This window comes from Chinchilla lanigera, unplaced genomic scaffold (assembly GCF_000276665.1).
Source record: "Chinchilla lanigera isolate Chin_1 unplaced genomic scaffold, ChiLan1.0 scaffold00015, whole genome shotgun sequence".
Lineage (NCBI taxonomy): Eukaryota > Metazoa > Chordata > Mammalia > Rodentia > Chinchillidae > Chinchilla > Chinchilla lanigera.
In genome coordinates, this window is record NW_004955416.1 from 15,584,952 (window position 1) to 15,611,778 (window position 26,827).

General features: G+C 39.7%; 1 protein-coding gene across 3 annotated transcripts in view; it reads right to left on the bottom strand.

The window, feature by feature from the left end:
- Ticrr (TOPBP1-interacting checkpoint and replication regulator) overlaps positions 1-26,827 on the bottom strand; it is a 42,768-nt gene that overhangs the window by 12,163 nt on the left and 3,778 nt on the right. Inside the window, exons 2-15 of one of the 3 annotated variants that reach the window (XM_013512556.1) lie at positions 24,183-24,462; positions 22,638-22,876; positions 21,147-21,381; positions 16,805-16,934; positions 13,496-13,635; positions 12,578-12,796; positions 9,321-9,472; positions 8,506-8,606; positions 8,128-8,221; positions 7,955-8,034; positions 7,567-7,800; positions 6,981-7,077; positions 5,218-5,275; positions 2,513-2,671 (exon numbers count right to left, since the gene is read on the bottom strand). In XM_013512556.1, the coding sequence (XP_013368010.1) occupies positions 2,513-2,671; positions 5,218-5,275; positions 6,981-7,077; positions 7,567-7,800; positions 7,955-8,034; positions 8,128-8,221; positions 8,506-8,606; positions 9,321-9,472; positions 12,578-12,796; positions 13,496-13,635; positions 16,805-16,934; positions 21,147-21,381; positions 22,638-22,876; positions 24,183-24,462 (2,218 nt within the window). Of the gene's footprint in view, positions 1-2,512; positions 2,675-5,217; positions 5,276-6,980; positions 7,078-7,566; positions 7,801-7,954; positions 8,035-8,127; positions 8,222-8,505; positions 8,607-9,320; positions 9,473-12,577; positions 12,797-13,495; positions 13,636-16,804; positions 16,935-21,146; positions 21,382-22,637; positions 22,877-24,182; positions 24,463-26,827 lie in introns of all 3 variants that reach the window. The other 2 variants (XM_005381551.2, XM_013512555.1) reach the window with 2 other exon arrangements.

Sequence of the window (26,827 nt, forward strand, 5' to 3'; positions counted from 1 at the left end):
GAATAAAATAGAAGCCAGGCATGGTGGTACATGCCTGTAATCCCAGGACTTGTGGGGCTGAGGCAGGAGGATTGCTGCAAGTTTGAGACCAGCCTGGACTACAAAGTGAGTTCAAGGCCAGCCTGAACTGCATAGTGAAACCCTGTCTCAAAAAGACCAAAAAAAAAAAAAAAAAAAGAAATTAAAACATTCTCACATCAAGGAAAGCTGAAGGAGTGCACTGGCAGCAGACCTGCACTTGGAGGAAGGGTAAGGGGAGTGCTTCACATTCTACTGCGAGGAAGTTAGACAGCCAGGAAGAGAAGTAAAGTAACTCACAGGGTGATACAGAAGCCAGGAGTGTTATGGCACTTTTGATTGCAACTCCTCTTTTTTCCATGATTTAAAAGGCAAAAACATGAAGCAGTAATTCTAAATCTCTATTATGGCCACAAAATATTTAAGGATTAACCTATGACATAACAACGTAAAAAGGAAGGGGCTGGGGATTTAGCTCAGCGGCACAGCACTTGCCTGGCAAGCATGAGGTCGTGAGTTCAATTCCTGGTACCAGAAAAAAAAAAAACAAGAAAAAAAAAATGTAAAAAGGAGAGGGGAAGAAATATATAGTAACAAAATGTTTGGGTACTACTGAAACTCATTTGGTTTTATCTGAATTAGATTGTTTTAAGTTTAAGATGTTAATTGTGACCTCCAATCACTAAGACAGTTACTACAAAATATACAAAAAAGGAAATCAAAATGGCACCCTACAAAAAATTAGGCAAAAATAACATGAAGGGTAGTAGTGGAGGAACTAAGGAACAAAAAGCCACAAAATATATAGAAAGCAAATATAAAAATGGTACAAGTGATTCCTTACCAATATCTACATTAAATTATAAATGGCTTAAATACTGCAATGAGAAAGCAAAAACTGATGAAAGGATTAAGAAAACACGATCCACGTATTAAATTGAAGTGGTGATAACATATGGGAAAGAAATTTTATACCTAACAACTATTCAGAAATGAAGACAGCAGTATATGCTGTCCACTGGAGACTCAATTTAGATACAAAAGCACAGAGGCTGGGGCCAGGGATATAGTTCAGCAGCACAGTGCCTGCCTGGCAAGTGCAAAGTCCTGAGTATGATTCCTGGTACCAAAAAACAAAACAGAACAATAAAAAAAAACCCCACAGAGGTTAAAAGTAAAAACAGCAAAAGATATGTTATGCAAGAACTGGATGGCTACATTATTGTCAGACAAGACAGACTTTAAGCCAAAAAAAAAAAAGATTATAAGAGACAAAAAGGTCACATGTTAATAAAAAGTTCAATTCATCAGGATATAACAATTATAAACATACACACACACCTAACAATGCAATTCTAAAATATATAAAGGAAAAACTGGCAGAACTGAAGGGATAAATAGACAATTTGATCATCACAGTTGGAGACTTTAATATTATACTTTCAGCAATTAAACAGAAGATCAACAAGTAAACAGATGACTTGAACAACACGATAACGTAACTAGATGTATATCCAACACCTCACCCAACAAGACCAGAACATATATTCTCAAGCACAGATGGAACACTCTCTAGGACAGACCACGTATTAGGCCATTAAAGTAAATCTCAATACATTTCTTTCCCTATAGTGTCACAGTAGGAACAAACTCAGGGTCTGGTGCATGCTAGGCAAGCGCTCTACTGATAAACTGCACCCCTAGCCTAAATCTCTGTCTCTGTCTCTGTCTCTCTCTCCCTCTCTGTCTCTCTCTCTATCTATAAGAAAGATAAAAAAGAAATAAAAACAATACAGAGTTTCAAAGTAGGATAATAAGAAATTAACAATGGTTAATGTATTGCATATTGTTGTCTTCAAAATAGTTGGTCAGATTACAAGATGTAGGCATGCAAAATTAATCAACCAATATAAGTACAAACTGATCTTTCCAATGGACTAAAAGAAATTAGTAGTATAATTATGTTAGCTAATATATATATATTTATATACATACACACACTCTAAGTCTCAGTTTAAAAAGACTGAAGTCATATCATACACTTCAATGCCATTGGACTGAAACTAGAAATCAATAGAAGGAATTTGGGAAACTCACGAATATAGAGACATTAACAGACTTATAAATAACCAATAGGTCAAAAAAGAAATCACCAGGGATTAGAAAATAGTTTGAGATGATGACCACGAAAACACAGCATCCCCAAACTTACAGGCTACAGCTACAGCACTGCTCAGAGGGGAGCTTACAGCTGTAAATTGTAAATCATTAACGTGTCACCCTCACCAAAACAATAGAAAGAAGGAAATAAATAAAGGTGAGATTAGAAAAGCAGTAGAGAAAAGCTCAAATTCCTTAAAAGATCAATAAAAGTGATGAAACTTTTCCATAGCTAGACTGACCAAGAAAAAAAAGGGAAGACTAAATCAGGAATCAAAGAGGGGATGCCAGCACAGGAAAGCTGTCACGACAAAACGGCTCTCTTCTTGGTTACCCCGAAATGTAGTACTTTTGGTCTTCTTGATGTTGTCACATTTCCGGTCCAGATCTTCCAAGGCAGACACAGAATGACTTCTAGGCAGGCCCCGCTTCAGCGATCTCTTTGAAGGAGAAATCATTTCCTGGTTGAAGAGATTTCTTCGAACTTTGGTCACTTCTGACATGAAGTAGGGCGTAGGGGGAAAAAGAAAAGGTCAAATATTATATTCAGTAAAACAGAGGCACTCTTATCCAGCCACAGAAACTGCTTAAACAAACTACAGCTGATTGCTGTACAGTGCATTCACATTTGCTAAAAAGATTTCCTCTCAACCCTGTAACTGGGAGGCTTAAGTAGGAGGCTCACAAGTTCCAGCCTGGGCAACTTAGTGAGATCCTGTCACAAAATAAATTAATTAAAAAAAGGGCTATGAATGTAGCTCATTATGAAAACTTTGGGCTCAACCTCCAATATCTTAAAAAAAAAACCAAAAAACAGAACAAAAACAACAAAACCTTAGATAGTATACTGCCACGGTGCCTGAACACTATTTACTCCTATAACTTTTGAAAGTCTTTGAATATGACTGTGTGCAAGGTAGGGATCCAATTCATTCTTCTGCATGTGGATAACCAGCCCTTGCAGCATTACTTCATCAAGACTACTCATTCCGTAATAAACTGTCTTTGTACCTGCTTGAGTAATCAGTTGACCGTAACAAATGCTACAGTGTTAATTCTTTTATAAATATTACATAGAACTTGGCAGTGAGGCCATCTAGTCTTGGACATTTCTTCATGGGAAATTTTTGGCAACTAAATCTATTTTTTTTTTTTTTTTGGTATGGGGATTGAACTCAGGACCCTTGTGCTTGCCAGGTAGGCACTGTGCCTCTGAGCTATATCCCCTGACACCTCTCTTTTATTGTTTTATTTTTATTTTTTGTCTTTATGAGACAGGGTCTCACTATGCAGTTCAGGTTGGCCTTGAGCTCACTTTGTAGCCCAGGCTGGTCTCGAACTCACAACGATCCTCCTGCCTCAGCCTCTGGAGTACTGGGATTACAGGTGTGTGCCACCACGCCCGGCCCATGTTTATACTTGTAAGGAGTCATTCTATTTCTTTTGAAGTCTGTTTTCAGTAGTTTGTGTCATTCTAGGAATTTGTCCACTTAATCTAGTTTAGCAATTTATTGATATACACTTGTTCATAATTATTTACTCTATTACAAATTCATTTTCAATCCAGTATTTAGGAGCACAAGGCAGGCTTGTATCTTTTGTTGAGCTAGAAGTTTTATTCATAAAATGGAACATAATTCTTAAGTAAGTGGATGGCTAACATAGTCATGGTCTTATTAATATATTCTAATATTATTATTTTTCTCATTTTTTACTGTATTATTTTCACCTCAGCTTTGAAAAACTGTTCTCTTCTTTTTGAGGTACTGGTGGTTGAACCTGAGGCCTTGGCACTAAGCTACATCTGTATCCCTTTCCTTACATTTTATTTTGAGACAGGATCTTGCTACATTAAGTTTCCTATACTGGGCTTGAATTTGCGATCCTCCTGCCTCAGCCTCCCAGAATGGTAGGATGATAGGCGTGTGCCACCATTCCTACGAGAGAAACCGTTCTTTTCAATTCCACTGATTTCATTCTTCTGTCTGCTTTACGAATCTGGGTAATTCTAAATTCTCTTCCCGACTCCACAGCATAAGTTTTCACCAACTAGACTCAAAGTGAGGGAAAAACCACAGCAAAGCAGATCAATTCTTAACACAGCTAGCAAGACGGCACCTTACCTGTAAGCAAAACAGCCTGGTGCAAGTGACTTTAAAATTCACCTGGCATGAATTTACATAAATAAAGCCACATGAGGATTCCACAAATGGAACATGCTTTGTGTTTAGCCATCAAAAATAAACACTGAAGTTGAGGACACTGATAACATAAACCAAAGTTTGAAAAGATGTTTCTCTACCCCATTCACTGTAAGAGTCCCTACTACCTGACTTATGCTGTCCATGAAATTCATGTATGAGAGCCGGAAAGCCTCATTTGATGTTAGTTTTTATTTTTCAGTTTTAAAAATTTATCATCGATGGAAAATTTGCAAGACTACACTAATCCTATATATCACTAAAATTTACTGCTGACATTTGTCTCTTGCCTCCAGTTCCCTCTACTGTAGTTTCCCTGACCCTGGGGGGTGAGTGGTGGCCTGTACGATTCTTTGCCCACTTGTCAGCATGACCTCCAAAGAAGGAGAACATTCTCCTACACAACCGCGATGTCATTATCACACTCTCAGTACGTTTCCAGCATGCAGCCCTTCCTCTGATTTCTGTCTCAATAACGTAGTGTTTTTCCTTTTTAAATTTAAGATCCAAGCAGGGCTCATGGAATGCATTTAGGGTCTTGCTTCAACTCCTTTCATCCAAAGCAGCCCCCCTGCTTCTCTTTTCTCTTTCTCTCTCTTTGACTTTCATGAAAATTGGTATTTTTAAGGATTTCTGGCCAGCAGTTTTGTAGAATGCAGCATTTTTGAGGCCATGCGAGTATTTAATTCCACTGAGGCATGGAATTTGGACATATTTTAATAATCGACAATCATATAAAGCCATAATTTAAAATTGTATGCAGCTGCCTAAATATATGAACTCAAAATAAATTTGTCCTTCAGGGAATCAGTGCAAACCCTGGGAAAACAAAGCATACCTTGTGCTGTACCTTTCGCTGGGAGTGCAGGCTGCTGAGGGGCAGGGTGAAGGCTCTCCTGAAAAATAAGGAAGTGTTGTAAGAATATTAGTGTAAGCATTCATCTAAAATAAAAGAGGAAATTCCACGTGAAATCCTTTGGTCTTTGCAGTTCACTTAGAGATCCACAGTAGGAACAGTAAAATGTACATAGGGAGATGTTCTAAAGGCACTCCTGCTGTACTGTAGTGATACAAAATAGGAAACACCATCAATGCCCATAGAGTGAGACAGTTAATTATACACCTATCCAATGCAGGCATCAAAAGGATAAAGATAGAAGACTTACATACACTAACATAGAAAGAGATCTGTGATGGAGGGACAGTTAAAAAAGGCAGATACTAAGTATGGGAGATTAAATCACTTTACTCTTTATGTGTACATGGGTATATTACTGAGAAATATAAACCTTTGATGATTGTTTTTGGTACATACAGAACAGTGCCTGGGGCTATATACAACAAATAACTGGTGATTATTTTTGAAGAATGGACAGAGAAGGGATTTTTTTGTGTGTCTTTTTGAGAGAGGGTCTCACTATGCAATTCAGGCTGGACTTGAGGTCACTTTGTAGCCCAGGCTGGTCTCAAACTCACGATGATCCTCCTGCCTCAGCATCCCAAGCACTGGGATTACAGGCGTGCACCACCATGCCAGGCTATGGTACTGACTTTGACATGAAAAAACTTCTTGTTTTTTTCGTTTTGGAGACAGGGTCTTGGCTCTTATAGCTCAGGCTAGCTTCAAACTCTCTATTATGTGCCCAGTCTGGCCTCTAACTCTTAATCCTTTTGCCTCAGCCTCCTTGGTGCTGGATTACCGGAATGAGCCACCATAACCAGCAAAAAAGTTCTTTATTAACCAAACCAAATCCTGATCTTGGTATATCTGTACTTAAAGACTTTAAGTTCTCCTCCCTTTTCTTCCCCCTGTGCCCAGCGCTGGGGATCCAACAGTAGGTCTCATTCGCACAAGGCAAGCTCTGCATCACTGAGCTACATCCCCAGCACAGAAGTTCAAGTCCCTATGTCTAGTGCCACAGAGAAACTAGTTACCTTTCTGCCCATTGTCCTCTATTTTTTCTTTTTAAACTTGTTATTGAAGTAAAATAGCATACATTCTGAAAAGTACTTTTTAAGGAGGCAACCAAAGTCCTACTGTAATAGTAGATGGTTACTATATTAATTTTTCTCCTCTACTTTTACCTGTAGCAGACTCTTAGGCAAAATGGTTAAACTCTTAACAAATGTACACACATTCATAAAAATATTTAACATCAGCTGAACGTTTCTAATCCAAAATCTGAAATCTAAACTGGCTAAAATCCAAATTTTAAAAACTTTCAACACTATATACAAATAGTCTAGAGTCCAAAAAATCCTCTGAAATCTGAAATACTTGTGGTCTCAGACATTTCAGATAAGGGATACTCAACTTGTACTGTTTCTGTATCCATTTCAGTATCCATTTTCTAAAAGTGAGAGATTACCTTTCATTCTCTGTTTTGTTTTCTTGAGACAGGGTCTCACTGTGTAATGCAGGCTGACCTTAAACTTGCTTATGTAGCCCAGGCTGGCCTAAAAACCCATGGTGATCCTCTGGGATTACCGGTGTGCACCATCACGCCCAGTTTGCCTTTCATTCTTATTAATAACGTCAACTCAAGCTGGAAGGACCAGCCTGGGCTGGTGTCATTTCATATTTATTGGAGAATTACTCACGCTTTTTGTAGTTCTCTTGGATACTTGGGGAATTTCAATTTGTCGAAGATTCTGTGAAACCTCTGCAAGGCTTTTATGTCTTACTAATGCATTTTTCCTTTCAAAAATAGAAAGAAACTAGTCAAGACACACCAGAGAGAAGCGACATATAGTTAAAATTAAACCTTATTGAAATAAAAGTCAGTTGTCTTGATATTGGCCCGGATTTATATCAAAACAAGTCAACACTAGAATTTCCCAAGATAACTACTAGAAATTCAACTAGTTAATAGCAATGAAAAGCATCAAGGAAAACTGGAAAATCTTAAGCTTATTTCATAAACACCTACTAGTTCCTAGAGACCCCATGTGGACTGTAAAGAAGGGCTTTATGAACTACAAAATAAGGACTGCGTATTTCCTAGGTAACGGAGTGTCAGATGCTACCCGGCAGGAACTCGGGATAGTTGACTTCCATGATTCAGACTTAAGGGAGACCATTAATTCAGTTACACAGACAAAGATAATGGATTATGTTTAAATGCACCCTTTGTCTGAACTGTATGACTAACAGTGCAGGTGATGCCTTCACGCCCTGGGTGCTCACCTCTTCTTGGCTGATTTGGTTCGGAGCTCCTCCAGCTGGTCAGCTTCGGTGCTGCCTGACATTGATCTATGAGCACTTGACGGAAGAGGCACAGAAAGTGGGGATTTACTCTCTTGTGTCATGGAGTCATCACTGAAAAAGTCTGGAGGAAGGACGCCAGCCAGCTTCGGAGGAATCTCGAGCCCAAGGCTGTTGTAAAGCTTCCCCAGTGTCTCTGGGATGGAGTCAGTGTACCTGTGGAGAAGACTGGTTAGGTATGGACCAGTTACCATCTCACCCCTGTTCCTCTTCACCCAGCATGGGAAATGGTCCTCAGTCCCATAACTCCAGACACAACATGTGTGGTTCTTGGTAAGATAGCTTTAAAGGAAGTAGCCACCAGACTTACAATTTCAAAATCTCTTCCAGAAAATGTGGTACGTATGCCGAATCCTCAGTTCGACACACTATGCGCAGCAAAGCTGTGATCTGAAGGAGATTTTAGAAAATTACCATGTATCCTCTGCTGTGCCACTGAAAACACTGGGGTCCATTCCCAGCAGCACTAAGATATGTACTTACCTCGTCCACTACTTGCTCCATCTCATCTGGGTTTTCTAGTATGGAAGGGCACTGCAGACACATCTCCAGATGAAGAAACACCTGAAGCTGGCACCTTGAAAGAAAAACACTCAGTCATGTCTATGTTAACTGCCCATTAAGTAAAAACTCCCTTTGGCACAGATCTATTTATATAAGAAATAGTAACCAATAAGAAGAGTCATTGCTTTCTCTAAATATTGATGTGCTTGTTAGGTAAATAAGTGACATGTCAGAACATCATAGAGAATCAGTTAAGAAGCATCTCCAAGTAACTGGCAATCTTAGATTCCAACAAATGTTGGAGCTTTGTTCTAGAGTAAAATTTTAAAATTAAGTAAGTGGGAGGAAGTTACTCACTCTCTCACTGCATCTTCCTTATCCAGTTTTTTTCCTAGATTCTGTCGGAGACTTTTGCTAGTTTTTAAGAGGCCACTTTTTATATGATTCAGGCAGTTCACCTAAAAATATAAATTATTACATAGCAGGATACCGAAGTTTCTTATCATTATTTCAATTTCTTTCATAGCTGACTAATGCCCAAGAAGGGAAATATATTTCCTTACAAATTTCTCCTTTTCCTTCATTTCAATGAAAAATAGTGAAATAAATATTCTTCTTTAATATCACTAAAAAGAACATGGTAAAAAAGGATCTGTGAGCAAGTGGACACAGACAGGACACCTGCAGGCTGAAATGTCTTAAAAGGTTCCATGAAATGCTGATGGAAAACTGTAAGTTTTATAGACCATTTCTGTTCACTTTAGAAGGAGCCCAGCTTTTACCAATAAACATAAACAAAAATAATGAAAACATGGTCTACAAGCATGTTTGCAGCACTGCCAGGCACCTTATCTAGGGAGTTTTAAATATTACAGACGACCAGGTCCCAACCCTAGGCGTTAAAAAAAGTTCTAGGTGACTGCAAAAGGCAATGAGGGTTAGAAGCCAATGACTTGATTTGTGCAACTACCATGCAGTTCAAATGAGGGCAGAACTTCCATTAGGTGAGACACATGTCGTTTCCCCCAACACCCTTTTCTTTGTTTCTACCTTACCAGTCCTGTTTGGCAAATGGACAGCACAAGAGACATTTCCTAAGACATGTGAACAAAGCCACCACCCACCCACCAACCAACCCACCACTGCGTCTATTAACAGCTGGACTTTCTTACTTCCACTTCCTTGGTGCCCTTTGACTTTAGGAACACTTTAATAGTTGAGATCATGTTCCGAGCACATGAATGTAACGGGATTTCCGCTGTGGCCACAGTCTTTTGGTAATTTTCATGTATGTAGGAGAGCAGCTCCTCCTCAGTTTTAAAATCTGTGGGAAAAAAAAACTAAAATTAATGATCACATCCAAGTTCCTATGTCATTTAAGGCAATGGTTGTCAGCTGGGGGAAGAGCTCGCCTCCTGGGATACCTGACTAGGCACTGCTGTGGCAGATTACTGCTCTCTAGGATTCCAACAACATCACACTATGGGAAAGAAAACATGATGGTGACAATAGAAAGCAGCTGGCAGGGATTAGGGAGCAAGGAAGGTGACTAATTGGATCACAAATGACTTCTGATTTCTCATGTGTCCCATTTCTAAGTCAGGAACATTTTTTTCTTTTTTTTGTTTAGTACTGGGAATTGAACTCACGACCTTGCACTTCCCAAGCAGGTGCTGTGCCACTGAGCTATATTCCCAGCCCCCGTGCTCCATTTTTATATGTTAGAATATGCAATATTCTCACTAAGTTTTTTCTGCTTCGATGTACATATCTGTAACTGAGATGACTGCATTAGCCTTCTACCATTTAGATTTGTCAAAATTCCCTTGTGGTTCTGCCAATTTTTTGCATCATATATTTCAAGCCTTTGTTATTAGGTTCATACGAATTCAGAATTGTTCATCTTCTTGTGATTATGTCTTTTGTTAATGAGCAATGCATTTATTTATTCCTAATGACTTTATACCTTAAAGTTTATGTTGCTTATATTAAAAAAGGTGAAAGATTTATACAATCTGAAAAGAAACCAGAGTATGTTGCTTATATTAATAGGTATACCTACTTTAAAAAATCCAATCTGATCATTTCTTTTAAATAAGCTTACAATTGTTATGAATATTGTTAAGTTATATGTATATTTATGTGTGAATATATGTATATGGATACATATATTTTTTAAAGGCAGTTTCTTACTACATATTCAGGCTGGCCTTGAACTTGTGGCAGTCCTCCTTCCTCAGCCTCCAAGTGCCGGAATATCAAGCATGCACTACCAACCCTGATCCAGCCCTAATTATTAATTCATTAATTTTATTTATGAGAGAATTTCACTAAGTTGCTCAGGCTGGGCTGGAACTTGTGATCCTTTTACTTCAGTCTCCAGGAGGGCAGATTACAGAAAAAAAAAAATCTTTTTAGTAAATTCAACATAGTGATCAGTCTACAGTTTGCTTAAGCAACTTCTCTTGGTAAGAGTTCCTCTGTTTTATTGACTATTTACCTCTTGTTTTTTTCCCTACCCCTACTCCATGTTTTCAGAAGTAACTGAAGTTTAAAGAAATCTGTCAGGAATGTTGTTGGCATTTTGACTGAGATTGCATTAAATCTATCTGTAAGTTTTGGGAATATGGTCATTTTGTCACTGTTGGTCTGCCTATCCAACAACAAGGGATACCTTTCCATTTTTCCTCTCTGATCTCCTTTTTCAGAGTATGGTAGTTTTCACTGTAGATGCCTTTCACTTCCTTGGTTAATTCCCATGTATTTAATTTTTGTTGATATTGTTGTGAATGGCATTGTTTTCTAATTTCTTTCTTGGTGGGTTCACTAACAAACATACGGACCAATAGAACAGAACAGAAGACATACATACAACCCCACACATATTCAGTCACCTGATCTTTGAAAAAGGGGCCAAAAACATACACTGAAGGAAAAGATAGCCTGTTTAACAAATGGTGCTGGGAAAACTGGCTATCTGCACTAGAAGATCGAAGCCAGACCCACCATCTCTCACCATGTACTAAATTAAAATAAAAATGGCTCAAAGATTCAAATATTAAAACAGAAACACTTTACCTGCTAGGAGATGAGACATAAGCAAGTACTTTCTGAATAGAACCTCAATTGTGTGCGTGCGCACGTGTGCGCACCCACACACACACCCCATCAAAAATCAACAAATGGGAACATATCAAATTAAAAGGTTTCTGCACAGCAAAGGAAACTACCAACAGAGTAAAGAGACAATGTACAGAATGACAAAAAATGGGCAACTGAAATGAATAGAAACGTCTCAGAAATGCAAATGGCCAATAGACACATGAAAAAATGCTCAACATGGCTGGTCATTAGAGAAATGCAAATTAAAACAACACTGAAATTCCATGGCTACCATCAGGAAATGAAATAACAAATGCTGATGAGGGGCTGGGGATTTAGCTCAGCGGCAAAGCGCCTGCCTGGCAAGCGCAAGGTCGTAAGTTCGGTTCCCGGTACCAGAGAAAACAAACAAACAAACAAACAAAAAAAATGCTGATGAGGCTATGGGGTAGGGGGAACCCTTCTACACTGTAGGAATGTAAACTAGTATGATCACTACAGAAATCACTATGAAGGCTCCTCCAAAAACTTAAAATGAATTTTGAGAACTAGGGATTTAGCTCAGCGGCACAGCGCCTGCCTGGCAAGCGTGAGGTTGTGAGTTTGATTTCCGGTACTGGGGAAAAAAAAAAAAGTTGCAGAAATTCCATTCAACCCAGCTATTCCCCTTCTATTATCTTCCTGAATGAGTAAAAGTTATTATATTATAGTGATACATGCATACTTATGTTTACAGAAGTACAATTCATAGTGGCTAAATCTTGGAAGCAGTCTATATGTCCATCAACAGATGAATGGATAAAGAAAAGTGGAACTTACCCTGCTTTAAAGAAGGACAAATTTGAGCCATTTGTAGGAAAATGAATGCACTTTAAATCCATAATGTTAAGTAAAATAAATCAGACACACAAGCCTAAATATTATATCATTTCTCTTATATGAGAAACCTAAAATTTTTTTTTTCTTTTTTTTGGTTTTTCTCTGGTACCAGGAACCGAACTCACGACCTTGCGCTTGCCAGGCAGGCGCTTTTGCCGCTGAGCTAAATCCCCAGCCCTGAAACCTAAAATATTTTAAGTAAACCCAAAGAGCAAAAGAAAAGACAACAGGAAATAGGGAGACAGACTTTCACAAATGGGAAAGGGAACAAGAGATGTTAGAAGGCGGAAGGGGAGAAGGAGAAGGAGATATGAAAAGAATTAAAATGTGTCATGCCCATGTACCAACTACCCACAATGAATGTATTCATTATGTACTGCAAATCTGTACCAATAAAGTTTCAAATAAACAAACAAACAAATGAAAATGCTATAGAATGGAGGAACACCTTTTGGTTTAGAACTTTTTAATGCTCTTCCTCTGTCCTCCAGTTTATCTGCTGTTCTTCCACCGACTGTCTTCTGGATCGCCTTCTCCCCAGCTGCGTCTGGGCTGCCATCTGGGTGTAACTTCTGAGCCTTTACATTCAGCCTTGCAACATTCAACATCTTTAGGGAACGACACATGGTATTCATCTTCTGCCTCACTGGAGTGCGAGGGATGCCTCCTGCCAAAATGACAGGGATGAAATGTCAACTAACTTTCTCTGCTGTGGAATCAAGAACTACTTGAATTCAGATGCCATGAAAGAACAATGAGGTCTACCCCTTCAGAATGATTGGGGTTCGGTAGTTCTTAAATCGTTTTCCACCCAAAACACAGAGCAGAAAGTCCTTATAACTGATATTTAGGAACTAAACAACTACATGTGATTAGATGAAGGCCACAGGGTTTACAGTGAAACTATAAAGACAATTTAGCAATCTGCATCAAGAGCCAGTTTTCATATTCTTTAATACAGTAAACTGTCCCTAGAAACGTCTAAGGAAAGCACACAAACATGCATGAGTTACTGCAGTGTTATTTAAGAGAACTGAAAACAATCTTAAATGCTTGACGTGAGCATTTGTAAATTTTGTTAAACAGTGAGGTAGAATAAAAGGCAGAGAGGCAGACGAACACATATTTATAAGGTAAATATGAAGTGTTATTTAAATTTCTGCCATTACTAAAAATGAAGGTAGTTTAGTGGACTGTGGGTGATTATTTTTATCATCATGGGTTTGGGATTATTTTCAAATCTCAAATATAAGAATTTTCCCTTGTTTATTTAGTTTCCATTTTAAACTCACTTCAGGGAATGTCAGTCTTTTTAAAATGGTGTCTCTAAAGACTGCCTTAGGAAATAGCCATTAGACGTGCTTACGTTTCTTTTTGGTATCTTCTTGGTTAGCTACAGTAGATTCTTTCCGAGATTTTCTCTTGTAGAGCTCGGACAGGCGATGTGTTAATTCACTTTCAGTTTTGGAAGACTGTTCCTTATTAGCTGAGGCAGCCTGTAGTAACCTGTAAAATCAAGATGTTTACAATAAAACAAAATTCTAATTTTCTGAAATGCTTTGAAGATGAACAAAACAGGAAAAAAATCTATTATCCTCTTAAAAACTAATCAACAGCTATCCTCACAGGGTGCCTTCAAAAATAGTTTTTCTTAGAAAGGGAAAAACCCTTCTCTCATTTTTTCTTTTTTTAAAAATAGTTAGTGAATTTTGGTATCTTACTATAAACTCCCCCCACCTAAACTCGTCCCGGAATTCTGTGTGTGGGAATTTGGAGGCTGGCCAGTGGTAGATATGTCCAAAAAGACATCACTAGACCCGTACTATGATCCCAAGTTATTCTCTGGCTGCATGATGTCTGTGTGGATAGCAAGATCTGAGTGCAAAACACAGACAGACACTGCTACCAGACACAGACGGAAACTACGCACACATTACAGCAGCCATTCCTTCTCTCATTTCTGATTTGATTAAACTCCAGGGCCAAAGATTCCTTGCTCACAAAACTATCTATGTATCTAATATTGACCTTTATTAACAGGATTCTTCATGAACTCGGGTGCACATGTAATTATGACAACGATCTCATACCTGGGCTTCCATAGTTTTTTAAACTCGGTTTCCATACCTTAAAGTACAAAATGATGTAATCCACTATAAGGAGTATTGTAATCACTGCTGAATAATTCTTCTTTTTTTTCTACATTCTTAGATTTCCCTGGTGAGGAAAATGGGCTTCCAGAATCTCCTCTGTCTTCACTCTGCAGTGGTTAAATCCCTGCCTATCCTCTGAATAATTCTTTTGATTAAAAAAAAGAACTAATATGGGGTTGATGAGAAAAGGAGGAAGTTGATAGGTGGAATATTTAGTTACTGAATGTTTTCCACCTAAAGATCAGTCACCAGGGAAATCATGAAAAGGTACAACATTCAAAAATGTATTATTCGCATTTCAGTATCTACGATCTGAGATCATCTGATTAAAACTGGGCGAAAGTTATAGTGCTATTGGCTGACTAGCGATCACAAACCAGAGTATGTGCTAGGATACCAGCTCCATGCATGTGGCTGGTCTGCAACAAATCAATTCTCAGGATATAGGGGTCCTTTAACAGTGGGACCATTTGCTGGTTTTTCATTTTGTTGTTGATTTTTCAAAACACAAACCCTTCAACTAGAAAAAGCATGGAATACAATATCAACAGAGAAGTATATACCTCTCACCAAGATTAAATACTTGGTAACAGTTTCTCATAGCTGCTTCAGATCCTTCTTCAAAGAAGCTAGGTATACATTATAGGCACAGATAACACCTTGACCCATGGCTTCCCACCTCTTTCCCACAGGAATTCCTAGATTTGTGTGTATCTTAGACATGTGTGTATAACAAACCTAGCATAAACTGCTACTTTATATTGTAAATTCTACATAAATATACCTCTTGCAATAGTTTGTAGTCAACACATTTTTCAGTTTTTCACGTGTATATAAATAGCTCTAGTTTATTCATTTTTACTAATCTACATATAATATTCTACTATGACTATATTGTCATATTATGCAGTTTCCTTCTGCAGGTCAACTGGTTCTTATTACATTTTTGTTATTAGTGACTAGTGATGAATAGGCTTCCTTGCATCTAAGAATGCTTTAATGTAGAAGTCTAGAAGTGAATTTCTGGTTATCGAGACTATGTGGTTTCTGCTTACCAGGAATTTCCAAATTGTCCTTGAACATGGTTGTAAGCGTTTATACTTCCACCACCTAAGGTTCATATTTTCTTAGGGGGTACTATCATATTTATTAATTTTTGATAATCTAATAGGTACAAAATAGGACTTTTTAATTTCTGTCTGCCAGAGTGAAGTACCTTCAAATGACTGGCTGTCGGATGATTTCTTCTTGTGTAATTTGCTTGCTGGCACTCTTTGTGTAATTTTTAGTTGTATTGCTTCTCTTGTGGATTTTTAGGACTTCTGTACTAATTTGGATACTAAGTGTCGATTGCCTAGATAAATTGTAGCTACTGACATCTATGACTTGTCTTTATACTTTAATACTCAAATTTTAGAATTTATTATAGTCAAATATGTTAATCATTTCTATTACAGATTGAATTTTTGTCTTTAAGAAATCCATCCTTGCTGGGCGTGGTAGTGCATGCCTGTAATCCCAGCAGTTGGGAGGCTGAGACAGGAGGACCACTGTGAGTTCAAGGCCAGCCTGGATTACATAGTGAGTTCAAGGCCAGCCTAGACTACATAGCAAGACCGTGTCTCAAAAAAAAAAAAAAAAAAAAAAAAAAAAAAATCATCCTTAATCTCAGGATTTTTATTTTCTTCTAACAATTTTAAAGTTTTGCTTTTTTCACACTTTACTCTTTATTAGGAACTTATTATCATACATTCTGTGAGGTGGTAATCTATCTACCTTTTTCTTATGGGTAGAAAAGATTTAGTAAACTGGTAAAGACTGTAAACTGGTAAAGATTTAGTAAAGAAAGTAAACTGGTAAAGATTTAGTAAATCTAGTAAAGATTTAGTTACCATTTAGTAAACTGGACCTATTCTTTCTCCGCTGTTTATAATGCCATCTTTGTTACTCTAAGTTCCCATACATAAATAGGTCTCATTCTGGACTCTACAGTTTTATTCACTGGCCTTCTGGTGCACCAATAGCATACTGCCTTGTTTACACAGAGCTTTACGGCAAATCTGCCTGTCTCATAAGGGGAAGTGCCTTGTTTTATCTTCGACCTTTATTCTTATTTTTTTTGTTACTAGGAATCAAACTCAAGATCTCGAGCTCACCAGGCAGAATTGCAAGTTTAAGTATAGCCTGGTAAACGTAGTAAGACCCTATCTTACAATTAAAAAATAAACGAGGAGCCGGGAGTGGTGGTCCACGCCTGTAATCCCAGCCCTTGGGAGGCTAAGGCAGGAGGATCATTGTGAGTCTGAGACCCTGTCTCAAAAAGACCAAAAAAAAAAAACAACAAATGGCTATACTATACAAGTTTGTTATTATTTCATTGATGTTTAATTCTGAATGGTTTCTGACATCCACAATACACAGGAGTGTTTTATTTGTATTTAATTTGACAAGTTAAAGCCTGCATGTAGAGAACCGAGAGTTGATTCTAATAATTAATACCCAGAGAAATAGAAAAGTTTTACCAAAATGACTCCATCAGATTTGAGCTGGCACCACTGATGTTAGAGAAAGTAAACCACTTCTCCAGGACAGCTGGGCTCCAGGGCTTTGTGCAGCTGAGCTCCTGCTGAGCCCACTCCGGAACTGGGGGAGCTGCGTGAACACAGGGCGGGGGGCAGGAGAGGAGATATTAGCACCACTGCAGCGCTCCAGGGACCTGCTCCTGTGGACCAACTGCCTCCCGCGAGACTTGAAAAGTGGCTTAACATTAATTTACCCCACCACCTACTACTGCAGGCCGACCCTGTGTCTGAAAATCGCACGAGCACAATTTAAAGTTTTTTTGTTCTTATTAGGGGCAGCAAATCCTTTCATCTTATTTCTAAGATGTTCTTCTAAAAACAGGGTTTAAAAACACGCTATTTTTCTATTCTTAAAAATGTACCTCTTTTTTTTTTTTTTTTTTTGAATGTACCTCTTTTTTTTTTTTTTTTTTTGGTCTTTTTTAGACAGGGTCTCACTATGCAGTTCAGGCTGGCCTTGAGCTCACTTTGTAGCCTAGGCTGGTCTGGAACTTGCAACCATCCTCCTGTCTCAGCCTCCTGAGTGCTGGGATTACGGGCGTGCACCACCACGCCTGGGTAAATGTACCTCTTTTACAAGTGGCTTTAGCATAAGAACAAATACAGCAATATAACAGCAGCATAAAACTACATAAGGTGACCACTGGAGTACATCAAGAGGGTAAATTTGAAATAGTATGATGTGGCACCATGTTGTGGGAAGTAAGAGTGAGTTTCCTTAAAACAAGCCTGATGGAGATTGTGGCTGGGCAGCACTAACATACACTTGAGTAAACTCCGTAATCCTGAGAGCGCCTTTCGGGACCTCAGACAAATGAAATTCTATATATTCAGGAACTCTCAGAGGAAGAAAACCCAAATACTGAAAACGTACTCAAATTCATTCGAGACTTTCAAGTTCTAGAAACTATTTCAGTGAGAGATTACAGAGATAAATGACACGGTGTCTACTCTGATAGGAGTTCCCAGTGTCAGAAGGGCAGATGGGCCAGGGGCCTTGTCATAAATAGGTACAAGCGTTGGCACGTGCTCAGTCAGGCTGGTAGACAAGGGAGGGCACAAGGAAAAATGGTACATGGACTTGGTCTGATGTATGCATTGGACCCACCTGGACAGTGTGCTGGGGAAAGTGGACAATAAATCAGCACACTGCTCTACACCCTCCAGCTGTCAGTCAGGTCACGGCACCGAGTACTGGGGAAAATACTGATTCTTCTTTTACCACATTCCTAAATACAGTTTCCAGACCTGCTTCTAAGACTATAAATAATTGAGGTATGGTCTGTTCTACTACAGTACAAATTTTCTGTAATACAAAGAGTTAACATATGATTGGCAAAGTAATGTCATCTGTACAACCCTAACCTTGTTTTGGTTGAGGTGTGATTATTCCTAAGGGGCTAACACTTAGTAATACCTAGTAGAGCAGCTGAAGTTGGCAAACAGCTAAATACAACAAGCCAGAGGAAGAGACTACCGTACCCTTCCACCTACACTCTCCTTGCCTGTTTGGTTATTTGCTCTTTCTGGAACATGCTTACTATGTAGTTCTCAATCTTTGTCACTGTCCTGTGTCCCCAAACTACAACAATCTCAACCCTTTTTCTGGCTTCCTCCCACCACGTTACCTTTTCAAAGGACAAAGCATACATATTATAGAGTTTACTTGTTATGAATTTATTGTTCCTTTTTACTAGAACTAGATTGTTCATTGGGGTTGCTACTAGTTTTTGTTACTACCAAAGATTTTGAGAAGTCTCAACCCGTTTTCTCAAAGCTATAATTTTAGAATAGGACTTTGTAGAATTTTTTTAAAAAATAAAGAAACCTCACATCACACTATAGCATTAATTCCTGTAAGTCCATTTGCTATGTCACATTGAAACATTCAGACAATGGCAGTAGGGTCTGTGGGAATGAACACAGAGTAAATTCCACAGTTAGGACACTGCTCTCACAACCCTTCAACTCCTGGGACCCCGGGATCCCCTTTTCTCTCAGCCTTCTGTTATCCTCACTTCGCTCCTTACCCTGACCGGTTCCATGGACAACCGCTGTAATCCCTTCCTGTTCCCCCTTTGAACACTTTCCCCTCTCTAGCTGCACTGTCCTCACCTGGTAAAACCCCAACCCTAGCCACTGCAGTACTCAGCGTGCTCTGTAACTCTCTCCAGCAGGTGACAATGCTGAAGGCGAACAACCTCGCTCATGAGGAACCTCATTTTACATTCACGACCGCAGAGGCAACCGTGCTCCCTTCCTGTCTTCATTCCTACTCACGTATCTTACTCCTTCCATCTGAAGTGCCAACACTCCATTAAACCTTTGCTGTCGGGCTGGGGATAGAGCTCAGTGGGACAGTGCCTGCCTGGCAAGCGTGAGGTCCCAAGTTTGATTCCCGGCACCAAAAAAAGAATGAAATAAAAAATAAAAATAAACCTTCCTTGTCAGCCAGTGACTACTTCCTGGCTCACCAAAAGAGCTAAGAACCCCACAAACTCACATCACATTCACTCGCCTCCCAGCAGCCCCCCAAATAGTTTTGCCTCCCCACTAGTTATCATAAGTGCATGTCCCCACGGTCAGCCTCTCCAGTTGTACCTTCTCCAAGACGGCTCACTGAGAACCCCCTCCCCAAAGTTTTTGTCTTAGTGCATCAGCATGCACGCATGCTACTATAGCTAAAAACCAAAACCAAAACCCTCGACTGCATTTCTCTGGCCACTGTCCATAGCTCTAACCTCCTTCACAGCAAAGCAACTCCCAAACACGGTCTGCCATAGCGTTTTCACTGCTTGTGTCACATTCTCTCTTGAAGCTGCTTGCTACTCATGTTTCCACCTTCCTCGTCTCACCAGAGCCCCCATCAAGATCATAAGCAACCTCCAAATCTTTCAGTCAAATGTCAACTCCCAGCCCTCATCCTCCTCAACCCATCGAGAAAGCAAATAACCCAACCCGCCAGGCCCTCTTCACCTGGCTTCCAGAACATCACACTCAGGGCTTTCCTCTACCTCATGCCTGCCCCTTTTGTGTCTCCTGCTGTTTCCTCATCCCCAGAGTGCTTTGTCATAGAATGCCAGGGTTTAGACCTTGGTCCCCTTCTCTTAGCCCTTTGGTTATATTAACCCATTTCATGACTTCAAATGCCACAGCTGACTCATCTCCAGCCCAGACAGACCTGCCGCTGTCTGATTCCTAGTGCAGACTATATTCAGAGGCCCAACTCAGATTTATGTCCCAAACAAACCCCAAATCCTCACTAGCCCAGTTACCTGGCTCTCCCACAGCTTTCCCCGTCAGGAAAGGTAACTGCTTTCCACTGGTTAGGCCCAAGCGCTAGTCATTTTCAGTATCCCCATACTGCATACCACCCGTGTGAGTTAAGGGCAGATTCTGTTGGCTCTTCCTTCAAAATATGTACAAAAACTCCAAGTACTTCTGTTATCTGCATTGTTACCCCTACCTCTTGCCTGGATTATTAGATATCTCTGATTGTCTCTTGCTATCCTTGCCTCTCTCTGGCCACTTCTCAACACAGCACCCAGAGTAATATGAATAAGATATAAGTCAGAGATTATGTCTCTGTGGGAAGCTCCCAAAGGCTTCCTCTCTTACTCCCTATAAAAGTCCAAGTCTTTTCACTGTTCTGTACCGTATACAATGTGGCCTTCTGCTGGCTCTCCGCCCTAGCTTCCTACCACCCCGCTCTCGGCTCCTCCCACCTCAGTCACAGGCCTCCTTGCTGTCTGGCCAACACTGGACACGTGCCCCTGTGTGAGCTTTGCACCTGCTGTTGCCAGGAAGGGCAACTCCTCCCATCTGCCCTCTAGCCTGTGTAGTACAGGTCTCTCTGACCACTTAGTGCTTAGAAGAATGCCTGGTAGATAGCAGGCTCTCGGTAAATCTGTTCAGTAAATGAATGAGTGGAAGAAATATCAAGTTGATTATATTGGAATTTACCTAGAATAATTAAGGTGTCATATTGTAATAATTTAGCAAATCTTAAAATAGACACAATCACTATAATTTCCCATACAGCCTTCATTAAAAGCCAGGATTTAGATTATGACTTTGATTTCAAACTGGTTTCATGGACTTTTCTTCAGCCTCCCCTGAAGTACTTCACGATTTCTATAAATAATGCTTTAAAGTGCCTGAAATACCGAGCTTGCTTTTTTGATTTTATGTACTGGGGTTCTGACTGCATTGTATAAAAGTTGTGACACTGGAAAAGATTGCAAACGACTCCAAACTGTTAGTTACTGGCTCATAAACTTACCAGAAGCAGCAGCATCTTCAAATAAACGATGAATCTGATTCAGTACACCATCTGTAACATCTGAGAAAAGGGACACTGTATCCTGAGGGCCTTCAGCCACGACTGTCTGGAGATAATGTCCTTGGAATTCAGCCTCTTTGGCGTGGAACACAGTGAGAATCAGAGCACTGGCAGAGAGCGGGGAAAGGATTCCAGTGACAGGGGGCCACCCTTCACCCGGGTCCACACTGGCAACCTACAAAGAGTTCTAATTAGCTATTAGAATATTGTCAATACGCCTAAAGAACATAGCTTAGTAAAAGGAATAACTGGCTATTAGCGGTAGAAGAGAATTTACTAATCATGTAATCCTAAAGTTCTGATTTGCAAATTAAAAAACCTAACACTGCCAGGAATATTTTTTTTTTTTTTTTTTTTGGTCTTTCTGAGACAGGGTCTCACTATGCAGTTCAGGCTGGCCTGGAGCTGACTTTGTAGCCCAGGCTGGTCTCAAACTTGCAAAGATCCTCCTGCCTCAGCCTCCTGAGTGCTGGGATTACAGGCGTGTGCCACCACGCCTAGCCTACTGCCAGGAATATTTACTAACCACTGATGTGCTGAATCCTCACAACCACTCTGAGGTAAAAAGATTGTCCTCATTTGGTAAAGGACCGAAGAGGCTGAGGAAGAAGCAACCTACGCAAGATCACCTGTTGTATGGGGAGATGCTAGGCACAACAGACTTCAAAATCCACACACCTAGGCACAAGGCAACACTACCACTTCAGGGTTTCTACGGAACACCCAGTGGGCAGCAGGGCTGCCCCCGCATCCAGACTACCTGACTCCACCAGTGCTCTCCTCACCAAAGCACTCGGCTCTTAGAACAGCACCAGCAGTGACCACCCAATCTTTCTCTGGGCTGGTCTACATCAGGACCCAGAATATAGGCATTGCTGGAGATTATGGAGGCAATGGAAACTACGAGAAGAGTAGTTTATAAATACCCATCGCTTTTAAATCAAATCTGGTTACACGTATGGTCATTTTCAGAAGACATTTTTATGTCTTAGCTATTGTGATGCTAGCATACCTAATTCCACAGCGTAACAGCTTTTTCTTAAATACTCATAAAAAAAGTAACCAATACAAAACAGAACATTTAAAAGTTAAAAAGAAAAAAAGAACTCACTCATCGCTTCACACTCTAATACAACCATTAGGTTGATCCCTTTCTCTCCTATATGACTCTAAGAACTTACTTGCATTCAAAGCAGCTACAATTTTTTTTGGTACCAGGAATCGAACTCAGGACCCCTTTATAAATGGTTTCTTCACTAATGAAGGACACCCTTAGCATCATGCTACAAAGGAGACAGCATTAGTCCCCAAAACATCATCCGTTTTCCAGGTCTGTTACGGGGGCAATCCTTGGGATTTTATAAACGTACTCATCTCAAGCTGTCCGGGTGTTCTGAGATAAGAATCACACAGCACGTGGAGGACACCTACCAGATGCAGCTCTTCAGCCATCAGACTGCTCACCAGCTGCTGAAATAACAGCCCTTGAGTCAATCTGTTCTCCTCTGGACTTTGTAGCATCCAGCTGTCGGTGCCCAAAGTGCCACTCATCGGGAGAGACCACTGGGCCACTGAGCCTTTCAGAAAGATTCTGACTGGGTTCTGAAAATGTCTCTGATACATGGCCAAGGGCTCTAGGGTGACTGTCCATGTTTCTTGAATCTCTTTGCCTGTGAGAAAAAAAGAGTATTAAAAATTCTAAAATAAGAGAAATTATTACTAAAAAGAGATTTAACAATAAAAACATCAGATTTCCAGTTTACGTATTAGTACTGCCACTTTCTTCCCATTTCCATGCTTACTTCTACTGTCAGCAAGCTACCACAGCAAGGGACAGACTCTGTAGAAAACGCTACACCCAAATGGAACTGCAAGGGCAAGATGGGATGCCAGAACTCCTCAATAATTGTAAGTTAGTTTTTTTTCCTTTTTGGCTTTTTGAGACAGGGTCTCACTATGCGGTTCAGGCTGGCCTTGAGCTGACTTTGTAGGCCAGGCTGGCCTCGAACTCACAGAGATCCTCCTGCCTCAGCCTCCCAAGTGCTGGGATTACAGGAGTGTGCCACCACACCTGGCAATAATTATAACTTAGAAATGTGCAGTCAAGCAATGTTTTTTCTGTGCTGGGGACTGAATCCTGAGGCTCATGCACTCTAGGCAAATGTTCTAGACACATAAGATGATAGGAAATTAACAATGGTTATTATACTGCATATTGTTACCTTCAAAGCACTAACTGTTCCTTTCAATGAACTAATAGAAATTAGTAGTACAATTATCTTAGCTATCATGTATGTGTCCATATGTGTATTCCTTCCTTTCCCTCATCCCACTTCTTAAGCCCATAAAATACAGTGCATCGTGTCTTAGAAGGAGGTTAAATTCTAAAGACTGAATGATGAACTCCTTAAATAAAACTACTCAAAAACTCCTCTAAATTCCACACAGCACACAACAGTTTAATGTATGCATCTCTATGCAGTATATTTCTGTGAGTATATAATGTATTTAGAAATAAGACTCACCATATAGGAAATCACACAGTGAAAGAAGTCTGTGAAGATTCCAATGTGATTTTGGGATTTTGTAGACTAATTTATTTCTTCTCTTAGTTAATCAACGACTCTGTACAGTTTTCATTTTATCAATCTCTTCCAATGCCAATAAAATCTGAACACTGATATGCTTGGGTATCGGACAATATTATGCCTCTTTGGGAACAGCCAGGAAATTCTTTTTTAAAAAAATCACTTCCATGTTCTTTTATACACATGACCTGGCAATTCCGCTGTACTGGAACTCAGTCCTTTCCTGGGGTATCTCTGATTTCACTTACATATTTTTAGATATTTTCAATTACAGGCATTAATTGGGTGCCCAGGCAGTGAAAAACGCTAAAGAAGTTGAAAGCATGACCTGTCTTGAAGAAGTAAATATACCTAGGACTTTAAAACCTCCAAAATATTATTTGCTTACCTTTAACAGGGAGAAATAACGCTCCTTCCGTCCGTGGAAATGAAGCTTCATACACAGCAGAATTATAGAGCAAATAGTTTAAAGTGGCATCAGTGGGCAGAGCTGAAATCCACGGAGAAAGGTGAGGCTCACTTGACATCTTTGCTTCACCCTCAAGCATTGTCTCCCCAGCTTTCGTGAGACCCCAGCTGAAAGTTTCAGGCGGCAAGACAGTGCCTCCTCCATGGTGGAGCAGTTCACAAATTGTCCAGTACCCAACATGGTCTGGGGACTCCCACAACTAAAATAAAGACAACAGAGGATCAGGTCAGTGTAAATTAGGCACTCACGAATAAAGTTAAAGGAAGTAAAGCTGATACCAATGTTAAAAGATTAAGTTACAAAATTAATATATTTGTCAGACCAAGCACAAACACGGCCAGGATCCACTGCTGTACCACCCAAGAACATGATGACTGCAGAACATGCCTTCAAGAAAGCATTCATTAGGGGCGGGGGATTTAGCTCAGCAGCATAGCACCTGCCTCGCATGCGCAAGGTCATGAGTTCGATTCCTGGTACCAGAAAAAAAAACAAACCATAAAAAAAAATTAAAAGAAGAAAGCATTCATTTGACAAAACACACTTCATCTATATTTTCTGTCAAAGAATAGAACTAGGTATCCATCACGAAGTATAAAATATTAAGAGTCAGAAGGGGTACAAACTTTTATACGTTAATAAAAATAATTCTGCCTCACACAACGTAAGAGCAAACAGGTATTACAGAAAGAGGCAGCAGGGGCATACCAATCTGCTAGAGTATGACTGTCACTCTGCTTAGTCCACCGTAGGTCTAAGCGACCTAACGAGCCCTCATCAGCTTTAACTGAAGCTCAGTCATCTCTTCCTGCTTTGTTTTTTTTTTAAAGATAAAATGATACAAAATTTCAAAACAAGATGATAGGAAATTAACAATGGTTATTATACCGCATATTGTTACCTTCAAAGCACTAACTGTTCCTTTCAATGAACTAATAGAAATTAGTAGTACAATTATCTTAGCTATCTTGTATGTGTCCATGTGTGTATTCCTTCCTTTCCCTCATTCCAGTTGTTCTTTCTTTTTGAGCAGTTTCTTTCCCTTTCACAACATCTATTGTACCTTTTGGATCTTATTCACTCTTTCAGTTTCTCACACTAGGGAGACAATACGATGTTTACACACGCGAGACTGATGTATTTCACTTGAGTATGTTCTCAAGTTGCATCCATTTACCTGTAAGTCTCAAGTTTATCTTTCTTTATAGCTGAGTATAAAAATACCACATCTTTTTTATCCAATCCTCAGTTGATGGCCATTTGGACTGTTTCCAAGATTTAGCTGTTACAAATTGTGTTGCCATAAACACGGGTACACATATATCACCGTGCTACAATGTTTTTAATTCTTATTCCAAGAAGGGGAATAGCTGGGTCGAATGGGACCTTTAATCCTAGTTTTCTGAGGAATCTCCACATTGATTTCCACAGTAGCTGCACCAGTCTACACTCCCACCAACAGTGGAGAAGTTCCTTTCACCCCACAGCTCTGCCAGCATTTGTTATTGGTTGATTTTTTGATGATGGCCATTCTTTCTGGGGTAAGATGGAATCTCGGTATTGCTTTAATTTGCGTTTCTTGGGTGAAAAATGATGTTGAACATTTTTTCATATATTTATTTGACATTTGTATTTCTTCATCTGAGATATGTGTATTCATCTCAGATGCCCATTTTTGGATTGGGTCTTTGAATTTGTGGGTTCTGATTTTATTTTTTTTATTTTTTTGGGGGGTTCTGATTTTTATAAATTCTCTCTATGTTCTAGATAGAAGTCCTTTGTCTGAAGGACAGTTGGCTTTTTCCTGAATTCTTACATAGCCTATAAAAAGGCTGTGCCCTATCTCTAGCCTTTCCTCTAGTATTCTTCCAAATCATATATTTGAGCATACTACTTCTCTGAAAACTTTCAAAGACTTCCCACCACTTCCAGGATAAAGTAACTCTTTCGCATATCTATGAAGTTGTTCACAACACATTATCTTCTATTTCCTCTACCCAGCATCCTGATACTATAGGATAATACCACGGGAATAGGAGGAGGAAGACCTACCCTAGACTACTATAAGCTGCCATGAATGGGAGGAAGGTGATATAGTCAAGGTCATCTAGGCAGTCCTCTAAACTTCCATGACATTCAAGTTCAAAGAGGAGCAGGGAATTATGCACAGATTCACCAAGGCAATAACAGGCCAGTCAAAGAATCCAAGTGTCTTAGCAGCGCTAGCAAAATTGATCCTTTGATGGGAACCATCATTTGATGGATCAATTAGTTTATGATCAGTATTAAAAAATAAACAAAGCCGGGCATATCAGCACACACCTGTAATCCCAGCAATTGTGAGGCTGAGGCAGGAGGATCATTGTGAGTTCGAGACCAGCCTGGGCTACAAAGTCAGCTCAAGGCCAGCCTGAACTGTGTAGTGAGACCCTGCCTCAAATAGACAAAAAAAAAAACTTGAGAGACCTCCTACCAATATGGACAATGTGGGGAGGCCAACTCTGATCTTAGTGAATGAACTGACTTAAGGGAGAAAACATTTTTAGGTAAGAAAAGTGTGAAAG